Consider the following 14,695-nt stretch of genomic DNA (forward strand, 5'->3'; position numbering starts at 1 on the left):
ACAGGGAGCTAAGGAACTATAAAACTTATTTTCCTAAGTAGATTAATTAGAATATTGACTAAAAGTTCAAAAGAGGTTTGCCTTTGCTTTAATATGTTCAAGTCTTATAAGGTTTTACTTATCACTCAAGAAATAAAAAATAAACATAGATATAAGAAAGTACTTTGAATAGCACTAGATAAGGAATTTAAATGAATGTGACTTCATTGGCGACACATGGTTTGCTTACTTTCCTCGTCGAGGCAGACATGCGATCCATCAAGGCACCTCCACCTGGATCGTCTCCCTGTGCCCGACAGCATCCAAAGCCTTGTTCGAGGCTATCTTGACCAAGACAACAACCGTCAGCATCGAGCCTGAGCTGGGCAGGTCTGCCCGGTCAATCTCGACTCGACAATTGCCCTCCACGACGCCCGCCTTGGTGGAAACGGCCCGGAACGCCGCCGTCTCGCACAGGACCGTCACCACCACCTCCTGGCCCGGCTGCGGCTGCTGTTCCGTCCACTTGACCTCCAGCGATGCAGACGACGATCCTGTCTCTGCGGCGAGGAATCCGGCCGTCACGGTGCCGATCTTGCTCCCGTCTGCTCCCCCGTCCGCCACGGCGCGACTGGGGAACTCCCACGTCTCCGAGTCGGCCTCCTCCTCGACGACCATACTGCCCTCTGGCGCCGGCTCAAGCACTCGCACAAAGAAGCTGCCGCCCCAATCTGCTCGCTCAGGCCCGAACCGCAAGACTGCCCGGTGTCCGTGAATCGACTTGGCCGGCACATCCTCCACAACCATGACAGGTGCCGCGGACCCTGTGCGGGCCTTGTGCAGTTGGAATTTGGTCTTTTTGCTCAGCGGCCGGTTGACAGGGCTGATACTCAGACTCAGGATGCGGGTGACCAGGTCGTAGTTGGACGACTCGTCGATTTGGATCTGTAGCGGCGGCCGCAGCGTGAGGTTCGTGGCGGACAGCAGACAGATCGCGCCAGCTCGTTTGGCACACACGATGACCTCCATCCTTTCGCCCTCCTCCGGGTCGACCAGCGAGAGGAGCCCCTCGATCCGGGTACCCCGGATCCCTGGCGAAGAGGCGACGGTGTATTCCACCTCGCGCCGTGTCTGTTGCCGCCTCAGACTGATGGTATAGTCCGCAGCGGCTAGCCCGGGGGCAGCATCCCATCCGACCGCGATGTCGCTGCCCTCCATCCGTGCCACCACTCCCGCTGGCGCGGCGACGACTTCCAGCGTCTGGAACGAGTCGGTCTCGAGGCTCGCGTTGAAGAGTTTGGCGAACCAGGGCCGCTGCCGGACCCGAGCGACGACAGGCCCCTGAAACGCCGTCCTGTCGTACCCGAACGCAGCCACATCGATGGCAAACTTGCCGGGTCCGGCGTTCGGGTGAGAAAAGTAGGACGTCGTCGACGACAGGGAGGAGGAGTCTGTTTCGTAAAGGACCTCGGCGCTCTTGTCTCCGCTCACCAGTCGGATGTCCCAGTCGCTCGCAGGCTCGAACGCGGCGGGGACTTCCACCACGACAGTCGACGCGTCGCGCATGAAGAGCTGCACACCTCGTGGCCGCTCAAGCCACGGCAGATGCACCGCCGTCGCCGGCTTCCACTCTGTAGCAACGAACTCGTGGCCGCGATAGACGACACGCATACGCGCCCATACATGGACGGTACCAACGCGCCTGAAGGTCTCGGCAGGACACCTGAGCTTTCTTCCCACGCCGCTGAAGCTGTACCACTGGTACCCATCATCCTTGCCAGGGGAGCCTGTGGCCGACGGGGGTGGCGGCGGCGGCGGTGAACCCTTGTCCTTCTCTGCTACCAGGCACACTTGCCACTGGACACCCTGGTAGTCCTCTGGATGCACCCATTTTGGCAGCGGGAGTGCCGGACTGACATCGACCTCGATGTGCGACTCGTCCTGAGGAGTCACAAAAGTCGCCGTGATGGGCTGCTGCAGCTGTAGATTCATGCGGTCCTGGATCGCCTGCTTGGCACTGCGTCCTTTGGCCACGGCATCGGCGATCTGGTCCATCAGACGCTGGTGCCGCCGATCAACGTCGTCGGCCAACCCCTCCCAGGCCTTCCACTTCCTCAGTACGCGGCCCAGTCCCTTGCTCCTGATGTCCTCTGGATCGATGTCGTTGATGCCAGTGATGGCCTCCACGTACATCTTGATGAGCACCAGTAGGCCAACAGTCCCAAACGGACCCCCGGGGATCTGCCCTGGGCCGGGGATCGGCCAGTCCGTGTCGGGGAGATCTGGGGTTGTGTCCGGAGGAGATGGGAACGGCAATGGGAACGGTAGAACCCTAGGGTCTGCCGCTGGGGGCACTCCAGGCTGGGGATCCTGAGGCTGTGGCTGGGGCTCTGGCATAGGCAATGGATCAACAGGACTAGGGCCAGTAGGGCCAGGACCTGGAATAGAACCGGGATCTGGAATGGAACCAGGACCTGGAATGGAACCAGGATCTGGAATAGAACCGGGACCTGGAGTAGAACCGGGATCTGGAATAGAGCCAGGATCTGGAATGGAACCGGGACCTGGAGGAGTACTTCCGGGATCACCAGGATTCAGACCGGGTGCTTGTCCAGGTGGCTGCTCCCCTCCAGCCCTAGCCGTTACATCGTCCAGCTTTCCTCCCCCTCCCTTGACTTCGTCCTCCTTCTTCTTGGTCTCGTCCTCGTGGTCTTTCTGCGCCCTGTCCCGGAGCCCCTTGGTCCCATCACCTGTGGGCTCACGACAGACCAGCGGTACGACTTGGTCGGATGGAATACCCTTGTCGGCGTCCATGCCACCCAGCAGCCCCCCTAGAGCTGCAGGTTCAAGCAGCTTCAAGCCGATCTGCTCCAGCACCTCCTCGCCCAGGATCTTGTGCCATAACTCCGTAAGCACGCCCTTGAACGTGTCAGGTTCGAACCCGGCAAACGGCAGGATAATCTCGAACGGAGGCAGCTGGATCTCAGTCTTGGACTGGCCTTGCCTCCCCTGGACGAACACCGAGCATGACCAGCTGCCCACCTGGAACACAAACCCCTTTGCGTCGGCATCCTTCTCCCGCGCCAGCATTGCCGCCTGCTTCATCTCCACAAGCCCAAGCTCAAAGTCAAGCTCCATCTCGACCCTCTCCCCAATGGTAAACGGGGAGAGAGGGCCGCAAGGCTTATCCTTTGTGCTGCCCACCTCGATAGTCCGATCAATATTGAGCGGGACGTTGTCGAGGTCGGCCGGCAGCTGGTCCGGCAGTGGGGATGGCATCTTGCCCGAGTCCCAGTAGGCGCTGCGGTGAATCTTCCACCCAGAGAAGCCCCAGCGGCCGTCCGAGTAGAAGATATTGATCTTGGGGTTGTCGACACGCAGAGTCGTGCCGCTGTACTCAGCTGTCCCCTCAAACCGGCTGTGCTTGGAGTCGGCTTCTGCTGGCTTGTACTTCAGTTGGAGGGGAGTCTTCTCGAACCCGAGTAGCTTCAGCCCGCTGTCGACATTGAGATGCATCTATCAAATCGTCAGCTTTCTGAATATAGTAGGGTTAACACAAGGGGAAACAAACTTCATCGGCAGTCTTCAAGGTCGGTGACAAGGAACGGACTGTCTTCCCACCGTCCTCCTCGTATTCTGTGAACTTGAACACGCCCAGGTCTAGATCTTGTCCGTAGCTGCCGGTCATTTCAAGAGCTCGAGGCTCATCTTTGATCTGCACCGAGACGGGAATGAGCAGCTCAAAGAGCCGGAGTTGGCCGTACAGATGGTATCCCGCGTGGTACGTCCGCTGGGCAATAGTCACACTCGTCTTTGCCCTGTTGTAACCGATGTAGGCGCTTTCGATCTCAAAGTTATCCCAGCCAATAGGCCAAGGAGTGACCTGCTGCTGGCCTATAGCAGTGGGCGCTGGGCGGAGAATGTCGTCGTATATGTCTGTCATCTTCACAGTACCATCCTGTTGTTTTGTAGGGATAAAGGGGTTACTTGTACTCGCGGGATCCTGAGTGACGCTGCCATCTTTAATGACTTGCAGGGTGAAATCCACTTCACAAACAACGGGATGCCCTCGGTCAAAGTAGATATGTCCCAGTAACTTGTCCTCTCGACCCCCAAGAATGGCAGCGCCGTAGATAGTGCATTCGCGCAGCACATCCTGGCTGCCGTCTTGTCTGGTCGCTGAGCCCCTGATCATGAGATCCTCGAGCTTGACGTTGAACATGCCTCCAAAGGGATCGGTGATGGTTTGGCTGGCTGCCGGTGTATCACTGCTCGTGGTGAAGCTTGTCTTCGTCTTGTCCATTGTCAGTAGTACCTCGAAGGACAGCCGCTCCCCCTCCTTCTGGTTATCCATGTCCGAAAATAGTAGACTTAGCTGCATGGGAGAGACCACAACAAGCTCCTCATCGCCCGGGAAGTACCGGCCACGGTTGCCGTCGAAAGTGACGGCCCCTTCAAATATTTGCAGGTTGCGGATGTCGACGTGGTACTCTGTCTTTTGCTGGTTGCCAACCGGAAGGACCTTGCCGTAGAGACGCACACGGGGAGGGTTCGAGGATCCGATGTTGAAGACATCCAGAGCGACAATTCCTGTCATATCCCGTCTGTCTGGCTGGGAGAGATCGATGTCGGCAACGAACCACGCCCCGTGGCTAAGGATGATTGTTTCGTCCATGCCCTCCATCAACCGGACCGCCGTCTTGGCCGGCGTGGCATTCTCAGCTCCTAGAATTTGGTTCTTAGAGTCCTTGCTACGGTCTTGCCCTTGCTGATCTGGCACACTGGGAAGCATTGCGGCAACATGCTCTCGGACCTCCTTGATCGTCGTATCTTGCCCGAGGACCTGTACTGCGACCTCGGAGATGTTGAACTGTTCGACCACGTCGCTCTTGGTCTCCATCCAGACACGGTTCAGATCGGCGGTCTCGAGGAAAAACACGTTCCACGCCTGTGTCTTGTCGGCGGGCTGCCCAATGGCGACATCTTGCGCCAGGAGCAGCGCTCCTCCTACATCTTTGATGGGTGCGGACAGCACAGCTCTCTGTTGGGAGAAGTCGACTGCGAAGAATAGCTTCGAGTTCTCCTCGAAGTTCATCGGTCCAGTAAAAGCAGGGACCGTATCCTTCCAGGCGGTGCCGGTCGCCTTGTTGATCTCATCCGCTACCTCTCCGAACACGGCGACATCACCAACACCCCCATCCGATTTTGTGAGCCGCGCCGTGAGAATGCGGTTCCAATCGGAACTGATCGAGAGTTGCGCTGCCCTCGCCTCGTACCCATTGAGCTGCAGCAGACCCCGGAGGTAAGCCTCGTACGTGGGGTCATCTCGCACTTGCGGGCCCTGTGTGTATCTGAACAGTGCAAGGATATTTTTCAATTCGACGGTGATCCCGCACGTATGGCTGTTCCAGGACTCATCTCCAGCTGCCCAGACCTCAATCATGCGCGTCGGCTCGACGCGGACACGGCCTCCGATCCGGGTGGGCTTGACCATGGTCTCGTGCAGCCCAAGCTTGACATCAGGCACGGCGGTTCTCTCAACAGGCATACTCGTCGCAACTGCGAGTGCGGTGGTGTCGATGCCCGCGTTCTCAACGTTAGCCAACCGGATACTAGCCTCCTTGTTGTAGTCCTTCTTCAAAATCTCAGACAAGCTCTCCTGACCCAGGAACAGTTGACTGGGAGGCTCGCTCGCATCCGGGGTGCCGTCCTCTCCGCCTTCTCCCATGTATCGGTCGTCGGTGTATTCCAGCTTGAGGAGCAAGTCTCCGATCTTTATCTTGCCGTATAGAGTGCCTTTGAGGCCTGACTTTGTCTCCGTGTCCTCCGCTGAGAAGGCCAAATCGAGGGTGATATCGTAGAGGTCCACGTCCGGGCTCACAACCAACTGGATGGGCTTTTCAGTGTTGGCAATGATGTGAAAATCTCTCAACATCATCACTGTCCTCTCTTTCGACGGCGGATTGACAGGTTTCACCTTGTCGTCGATGACGTGGGTGAGCTTGCCCTTGACCTCCTCGATAGGCACTTTGAAGACCGGCGGGTAGGTGTATGGGTGAGCAAAGTCGACACTCTTGTCGTCCCAGCCAAAGAGGCTGAGGAAGTTGCCTAGGAGTAGCTCTTGCTGGGCGGCGGGATATATGCCAAAGGACATGACTTTGTTGTCTGGCCCAGCTAGTGACTGGATGACGATGTTGGTCATGACTGCTTCCCTGCCCAGGAGTGCTTTGATGACCAGGTCCCTTTTCTCTTGCCCTTCCTTCTTCTCCTCGTCGTAGACGACTCGAACCTCCTTTAGAGTAATCGATTGCAGCTCAACGGCGGTCTCTTCGGCCACATAAAAGTCGAAATGACGGATGTCGAGTGTTCCAGAGGTCTGAAAGTCGATGATCGCGTCCCGGAGATGCATACGGTTGGCTGCGGCCTTCATCGCGTCGAGTCCAGGGAAGGTATCTGGCAGGGAGGCAGCCAACAGGCTGTCGATGGTGACAATGGTGTCAGGCTGCAGGCCTGCTGTCAGGCTCCCCTCAGCGCTATCATATTCTATCAGGGCGGAGATATCACCGCTGTCTTCCTCATCAGCATTGCAGCCAAGGAGTCGAGCACTGGCCTGGACCAAATCCCCCTCAATATCGTCTTGATCGTCGCTCTGCTCGTTCTCGTACGATTTGAAGAACGCGAACTCAACATACTGGAACTGGAATGGTCCGATCTTGAGAAGCGGGTGGTTGAGCTCGACAGAGAAGGAGTCGATAGATACCGGCTTTCCGGACACAGCGGTGGGCATAGTGGCGGTCATGGAGCGTATCTCGCTAGACAGGACCTGGCCGACCAGTGGCACGTTCTCGCAAGTATCGAGACCGAATGCTGCGAGCACGTTGCTAACCGAGACTGCTCCAGCCCTCACCTCAGAGACCTTGAGCCACAGCTCGCCTGCGGAGGCCGTTGTCGGAAGCTTGAGGTCAAACCAGACGACGGTGGAGGGGGTTTGGAGCCGGATGGCGGCCGTCGCCATGACGCGAATGTCATGCTCAAACTCAGAGACCGAGAGTCGCACGTCTTCCAGCATCACCGCACCAGGAATCAAGTCGAGCTCCGACAGCCAGGCGGTCGCGCTCCAGTCGCCGAGCGCCCACTGTGGGCCTTCTACCGCGATGATGCCAGCCGAGACACGGCGCAGGTAAGCCCGTCTGCCTTCTCTGTTCATCAGCACGGCGTCGAGGAGTGGCACCGCGGCTGCAACTCTAGGCGCTGCACCGCTGCGCAGTCCGAGTGCTTGGGTGATCTCGGCAAATGACAAGTCTGCAGCATCCCTCGCGTCAACGTCGAGAGTATACTGATAGTCGCCCTTCATGATGAGCGGGACCACTGAGGCTTTGGCCGCGACCGGACGCGTAATCTTGCTATCGCCGTCACCCGCAGTCAGCTCCAGGTCGACAGCGACCTCGACCTGGAGTGCGCGAGTGAGAGAATTTGATGGGCTCAAAATAGTCACGTCAACTACAGGCTTTCCGGACACGATCTTAGATGTGATCTCGGGCGGAAAGAGGTCGCGCCAGCCCTCGAATTCTTCAGTAGTCAGGAAAATACGGTCGAGGAGCACTTCCGGGGCTTGATCTACATGCTGGCGCAGCACGAAGCCCACTGAGCCCGGCTTGAGAGTAAGCGCATCGAGCCTCCGTGCGGGAACGATGATGCCATCGCCTCGTCCTGGACCGGGCGGAGTGAGCGAAGGCAGGAGGAATTTGCTCAGATCCATGGGGGAGGAGGCTTCCTGACCGAGCGCACCGATCAGAGCCTTGAGGGAAGAACTCGGGTCCTCGCCGGTCGTCATGAAGTAGGCGTCAATAGGGCGGTCACTGCTAGACGACAAGGAGACGGCCAGCTGCAAGTCTTCGCCCGTCGAGAGGCTCATGACGGCGTACAGGGTGACACTTTCAGAAGCCATGCGCGCGTCTTCGACGTCAATGAACAGCGTCTTGAGCGAGAGCGAGAAGTCGCCGGCAGAGACACCATCGATGGAAACGGTCTTGTCGAGTTTGCGGTCATTCAGGTTGCACACGATGCGGGCGTTGCGGATGTAGACGTGCTTGGTAGGTGTGTATGAGGCTTCGCCCGTCGATGCAAACCAGTCCACCTGGAGATTGACGAAGCCCCTGAGCATAGCCAGGACTGTGGGAACGCGGTCGTAGACCATGTGGATGGCGGCGTGATAGTCCCCAATGACGGCGCCCAGGGTTTGGATCATTCCCATGGCAGCCACGGCGCTGGACTCGTAGCCCGTTGCGACGAGGGCTTTGGACAGCAGCGAGGGCCCGCGGGCGTTGTGCAAGGACCTAGTCATGACTAGGGTGTTGAGCGAGTCCAGGCCGTCATTTGAGACCAGCGTTTGCACCGCGAGGCCGACAGTCAAGACCTTGTCGATGCCAAACTTCAGCATGATATTGGCGCTGACGACGAGAGCCAACACCCCGCCGTCGAGACTCAGCGTCGCACTGGGGGGGATCCGGAGCTTGATCGTGGCATTGTTGGCAATCACGGCGAGGCGGTCGTCGCTGTACTCAACCCATGTGCCCTGCGTGTCGGTGTAGTCCACGTCGTAGGTGAGGATTTGCTCCTCGACGGTGGTGCGCCCGCCGCCGCCGCCGGCTTTGGATGAGAACTTCAGGTCGGCAAAGTTGGCGCTGCCTACCATGGCCTTGATTACTCTCCCCGCCGTCGTCATCTCCGTTTCATCGACTTGTGCGACTTGGAAGAACTCGTAAAAGGTGTTTCGAACGCCTAGCACTGGCTGCTGCTCGAGTCGAGTGATGGCCAGCTTTTTGTTGCTGGTGGACATGTTGTCTTCTTTGTCGTTGTCTTCTTCATCTTCGGTCAATCCGTTCTCTTTCCCATTGCCGCCCCAGGTGGTGTCAAAGACAGCCGGCGTTTCGTCCCCGTCTCTCACCCTTTTGGCTGTATTCAGCTGCGCAGCTGGCTGCTGTCGGATAGCCACGCCACGCCGCATCAAACTGACGGGCTGTTCCACGACGCTCATGGAAGCAAATGGCGCGGATAGAACTTTGAGGTTTATGCTCTGCTGCGAAGCGAACTGCACGGGCTGGATGGGCTCGAAGTGGAACCAGACAGGGACTTTGGTTTTGTCCTCGGACACCAGGGCGGATTCCGGCTTTGCGGTGGCGGTTGTCCCCGGGTAGAAAGTCCACATCTTCCTGTCCACCTCCCACATGATCTGATAGAGAGATTCTTTCTTGTTGAATGAGACGTGAATCATCTGGCGGTCCGTCGAGGTGGCCGTCTCCGAGAGGAAAAGGGTATTCATCTTGCTGTTATGACTGCCCTCCCACGCCTCTCGCACACGGACTGCCCGTTCCTGTGTCTCCAGCTGGATTCCGGTACTGGTGACGATGAGATGGTATGTCACGGCCAGGTCACCGGTCTGCACCGAGGTGCTGATATTGAACATGGTGGCCATCGTCGGCAACAGGGCGTCCCACGCCTCCACACTCTCCAGGTGGATGTGGCGTAGTGTCTGCACCAGATTCCACGCTGTCGCCTCATCTCTTGACAGCGACTGAATGCGTTTCGTGACGCCGTATACATCGTGCACATCGGAAGCATATTGTTTTGTGTCTGTAGCAACCGGCAAACCTCCCTGCAACTCGATCTTGCGGCGTTTAAGGTACTCCTTGTCGAGGGTCGGGCTCGCCGTCAGGCTCATCGTGTGTCTGGTGTGTGGATATCGCACAAACAGGGTCTTCTCCAACAGCTGATCGGCGTCCAGGCCAACCCGAGCGCAGAGAGCTGCGAACTTGTCCTTCTTGAAGCTCCTTGGGTTGGTCAGGTACAACGTGGCAGGCCGATTCCCGCCGGTGCCCCTGTGCAGGGCGGAGGCCAAGCCACACAGTGTCTCGGGATCCGGGTGGTTGTGTTCGGTGTGATTGGCGCTGACGACGTAGGCATCGGCAATGAAGCTGTCGAAGAAGTCGTGGATCTTACGGATACGCTGGACCGACCTGAACAGGTTGAACGGCAGGCCTGTTGGGGCGTCGCCCTTCTTACCCCCCCACCACCTCTGCCACCAGGTCAAGTAGTCACCGTTCTTGACGGCATCGAGTTGCGTCACGGCTGCGGTACACGCGTTGGCGGGATTGCCTGCAAGGACGATGCCGGTGGAGATGGCGCTGTCCTTCAGCTTCTTGGTCACCGCCTTGTCTGACAGCGGATCTGTCAGATCGCTGGGCTCTTTGTCTCGATGCTCTTTCTTCGATTTCTCGCGCCAGAAGAAGGCCCTCTGAGAAGCGTTGCGATCCGCTCCCCATTCCGCGACTTTGGCGACGACGGCCTCCCACTCCTTGGCTGGATCACCATACTCTATCCCATTGCTCCCAGTCAACTTATTCGAGTACTTGAGCTTGGCATACTCCCACACAGAGACCAGGTACTGCTTGTGACGCTGCGCTAGCAAGGTCTCTATCGTAACGAGAGGGTCCGGATCGCCTTTGTCTTTCATCTTGTCATGCAGAAAGGCGCGCAGTACCTGGAGCCCCTTCATGGCGTTTACCGATACCACTAGCTGCACACCATCGACCCCGAGCAGTTGCCGGTTTTTACTTTTGTTGTTGCTCGCGATCAGCGTCATGAATAGCGCGGTCTCTTGAGCCACTTTTATTGGCACACCGTGAGCTCTTTTCTTCGGCTGCAGCTGAGCATCATCCCTGCTGCCATGGTGCTGAATCTTGTAGATGCTGAAATGACGCCGAGGGTTATGGTTGGCAAACTGACGTGCGATGATGTTGCCGTTGTTGTCACCTGTGAGGTAAATCCCGCCATTGGGGCTCGATACGTGGATCAGCAAGCTGGAAAAGTTGATGTCGTTTCTATTACCCCGATTCATGATCAGTCGTGGGTTTAGCGCATTCACGAATCTGCCGATGAACTGGGTGGCCTTCTTCAAAGTGCCAAACGCCTTGCGCGCCTCGCCCTTGCTCATGGCTTCGCCTTTCTGCAAAGCGATGACCCTGGGACTAGAAGGATACTCGATCGTGCCACCCTCAAACGCGCCCTGATCCCAACCATCCATCTTCCGCAGATATGGGCGCTGGGCACCAACCTCTTCGTGAAGGGTTGTGAGGTGTTTGTTCTTTTTGCGAGCTTGCTCAAAGGCTGGCATGATGAAGCCGGTCTTCAAGTCGACAAAGCCGTTCGGAAGTTGCAACAGCTTGAACATGCCTTCGTTGTGGTCTGCGTGGAGATGCGAGTTCACCATGGCATACAGCTCGATGGGCGCATCGACACTGTGTCCCAGTTGCGTATACCAGATCTCCCGCCCTGCCGAGAGGAAGAAGCGAGCGTACGGGCGCGGAGCGCCACCACCTCCATGTAGACCGCCATCACCCCGAGGACCTCCATCCATGACATACAGCTTGCTCTGGTCGGCATTGTCGGGGGACTGAAACTCGACGTACATCGAATCGCCGCGACCGGCGTACACGACGTGCAGGATGGGCAGCGGTCGCTCCATCTCTGGCTGCATCGATCCCGTCTGCGAATTGGGGGGCATTCTGCTTGCTTTGTTTTCTCGAGGTTTCTGCTCTGCAGCCGTGGACGGTTAGTTACTTGCAAGGAGAGAAGGAGGAGGGGAAATATTCCACGAGAGGGGAAAGGGGAGGAGTAAAAGCGCTTTCATCAGGGGCTACACGGCTACCTCGTCACAATCACACCCCTGTATCCAGTCATCCCCGGAGGCGACCACACTCTGTACCTGCAGCTGCCATCTGCGAACCGTCACAGGCGAGGCACAAATAGCTCACCCCGCTAGGGACGGGCCTTGCGAATCGAGGATAATAGACTCAGACGCCATGCTGCTTTGGTTCGGGGCGCTGTTGGTGGTAGTCGCTTGGCTGGCTGAGGAAGACGCAGAGGGCAAATGGAGCCGACGAGGAGGACAAGCTATAGGCTGTCGGTTAACATGTCGTTGCCACAGCAGAACAGCATTCAAATACGGTCTTTACCTGAGCTGGGGGTGTTTCTTGTTTCTTCTTTCCTTGTCCAAGGGTGAGTTGGAGGTGAGAAAAGGAGGAGGAGGAGGAGGAGGAGGAGGAGGAGGAACTGAGGGAAGGAGCGGCTGCCTCGGTACCTTCCTTGTTTAGGAAGCGCGTCTTCCACGTTAGATAAGCGATAAGACTGGTTACTGCATGTATAGAGTATATAGGTCCAGGTTACCTAGGTAAGATGAGAAGATTATAAACATGAGCATATTTTATATCTAGGCTCAATTTATTATACTGATAGAATATGCTATAATATCCTAGTAATACTAGGCCAGGCACTTCTAACTAGGTATTTGTGTATACTAATTAGCTACTCTGCACCCCATATTATCCTTATCTTAGAATTAAGAGCAGATAGCTAAACTAAATAGGCCTAGTGGATCTTCTGTACTTTTATTGTAGGTAAGGTGGATGTTTTGCATAAGAGCTTAACCAGTATATGTGGGATATGTCCTATAGGCCCCTGGCTGCTGAATGTACTTGGATTTGTTGATAGTAGAGAGATTCCTATGCTATATGAGTATGAATGAGTATGAGTCTAGAACCATCAGTCTAACTACCATTCTAGCGCTATGTCTCATGATATTATATATTAGGCTTAATAAATTATACCTTAAGGAAACATCTTAATAAGAATACTATCACTATATTTATCATTTAAACACCTCAGAGGGTTTTGAATATTAAAGGAGATTTCATCATTAAAAAAATAACTAGCTGATTTCTGTAAAGATAAGTGACACACTGTTTAAACTGAGATACTGTTAGATTATAAGGAATGTTAGTAATAATAAGTAATAATAATGTTATATTTTAACTTGACAGAAGCTGATACTCTATCTATTCTATAGAAGAGCCTATCAGCACAGTATAAATTAAATTAGCATCAAGTTACTACTTAGGTATCTTTAAACAAGCTTTTAGTACCCATAATTATGTACCCACATAACACATTAACCTTGGATTATATTGATCTAATCATAGTAATACCACTATCCTTTGCTTTATAACCTTATTATTTTCATTACAATCCCTATATAGGATGCCGATGAAGTATCATTATGTCTACAGTGGAATCAAAATATCTGGTATATACTCTCCATCTACTACGCCCTACTTATAAAACTCATATTGCATATTGGATGAGGAGAGATAGCTATATAAAATACTAAACTGGCAGCTCTGCCAGCTGGTCCTCAGCAGAGAGCTCAAAAACAGTCGTCCCTGCCAGCTCATTCACAGGCTTTTCAGCTGCCATCTCGTTCAAGACAATTCCCGGAAGCTCATTCGGCCTCCCTCCCACATATACAGAACCCCCCTCTAGAATCGCCTTGCGAATGCGTTCCAACTCCAGCTTGGCCGCATCCATCACGGCAGCAGCCTGGTTCCCCTGGGCCGTCCGCAGGGCCAGTCTCTCCCTGCACGCGTTCAGCTGCGCGACGAGGTCTGCCTCGGCCGTCATAACGGCAAGGATAGCCTGGTCGATGCCCGTTTTGAACGCAACTGCATCACTGACGCTGGGGATAAGCCACATGGCGACCGTCTGTCGTGGGATCGTGATCTTGGGCAGCGCGTGCACCGCGCCGTCCAGTCGCATCGCCATCCCAACCAGCGAGACGAGATGAGCGAGCCTGATCTCGGCGCGCTCAAGACACGAGTCGGCGCCCATGGTGGCCGAGCGTCGCTCACGCCCGAGAACGGCGACCTGCGCGCAGAGCAGCGCCTCGTTGAGCAGCACGCCGAGCCCCTGGATGGCCTCGTGTGCCGTCTTGAGCTTCTGCGACGCTCTCAGTGCTCCCTGGTACCGTGCTCGTGTCTCCTGGAAGTGCTTCTGCGCGGTGTGTAACGCCTCCTCGGCCGCGTCCTCAACGGGATACTCGGGCGTCGGTCCGTCAAAGAGGGAGCCGTACAGGGCGTCCAGCTCTGTCTGGAGGGCCGTGTATTCTGCTTCCACGCCTTTCACCCTCGCCAGAGCGTCTGTCTCATGCAGAACGCGTGTCTCGAGTGTCTCCTGCTGTGCCCGTAAAGTGTTTGCCTCGTCAACTGCTGTCTGGTACTCGCTTTCTCCCTTGGCGGCTCTGGCCTTAAATGTCTCCTTCTCGCCCACAGCACGGTATGCGAACCGCCGGAACCGGCTGCCCTGCATGCGCTGTGTATTTTGCTGCCGGGCAACGGTCTCAGCGCGTTGTAACTTTTGTTTTGTCGTCTCGAGTTGTGTGTTCAGGCTTGCGACCAGCTCTGTCTGCGCAGACAACGCGGCAGGCGCGTATGCGGCTGCTGTGAGTCTTGAGAGAAGGTCGCTGTGCCGAGCACGGGCGGCGGGCAACTGGTCAGAGAAGCTCATTTGGGGGGTATATCGAATAGAGATAATCTGTATAAGACGACTGTCAATAGATGGTCCGTTGATTCAGTACTGGAATTACCTGTATATGGAGCAGATGTATTCCTATCAATAATATGCTTTATGATATTCAATAGAAATATCCAGTTTGATAAAGATATCTCTTCTGTGTGAGGCCCATTAGGCTCAATAAGCAGCTGAAGAAGCCAACGTCGGAGATGAGGCGTATCACTTGGTCAGTCACCTACCAGCTGACAGTTACAAACTCTGAATTTAGGCTGTTAGTCATTCATTAATATATACTAGATGAGTATGTTTCAGC

General features: G+C 55.7%; 2 protein-coding genes across 2 annotated transcripts; both read right to left on the reverse strand.

The window, feature by feature from the left end:
- Positions 1–81: 81 nt before the first annotated feature.
- Positions 82–11,861, reverse strand: ASPZODRAFT_116942 (hypothetical protein). Its single transcript, XM_022721154.1, has 3 exons — positions 11,687–11,861; positions 3,551–11,574; positions 82–3,495 (listed from the first exon to the last, which is right to left on the reverse strand). Exons 2-3 carry the CDS (start codon positions 11,540–11,542, stop codon positions 259–261), a joined length of 11,229 nt encoding a protein of 3,742 aa, XP_022580932.1. The 5' UTR covers positions 11,543–11,574; positions 11,687–11,861; the 3' UTR covers positions 82–258.
- Positions 11,862–13,175: 1,314 nt separating this feature from the next.
- ASPZODRAFT_1961791 (hypothetical protein) lies at positions 13,176–14,615 on the reverse strand. The gene is made up of 2 exons (XM_022727434.1): positions 14,456–14,615; positions 13,176–14,403 (listed from the first exon to the last, which is right to left on the reverse strand). The coding sequence occupies exon 2, from the start codon at positions 14,374–14,376 to the stop codon at positions 13,201–13,203; it is 1,176 nt and encodes a 391-aa protein (XP_022580933.1). The 5' UTR covers positions 14,377–14,403; positions 14,456–14,615; the 3' UTR covers positions 13,176–13,200.
- Between the last annotated feature and the right edge of the window lie 80 nt (positions 14,616–14,695).

The sequence above is a fragment of the Penicilliopsis zonata genome, assembly GCF_001890105.1.
Source record: "Penicilliopsis zonata CBS 506.65 unplaced genomic scaffold ASPZOscaffold_7, whole genome shotgun sequence".
In the NCBI taxonomy this organism is placed as follows: domain Eukaryota; kingdom Fungi; phylum Ascomycota; class Eurotiomycetes; order Eurotiales; family Aspergillaceae; genus Penicilliopsis; species Penicilliopsis zonata.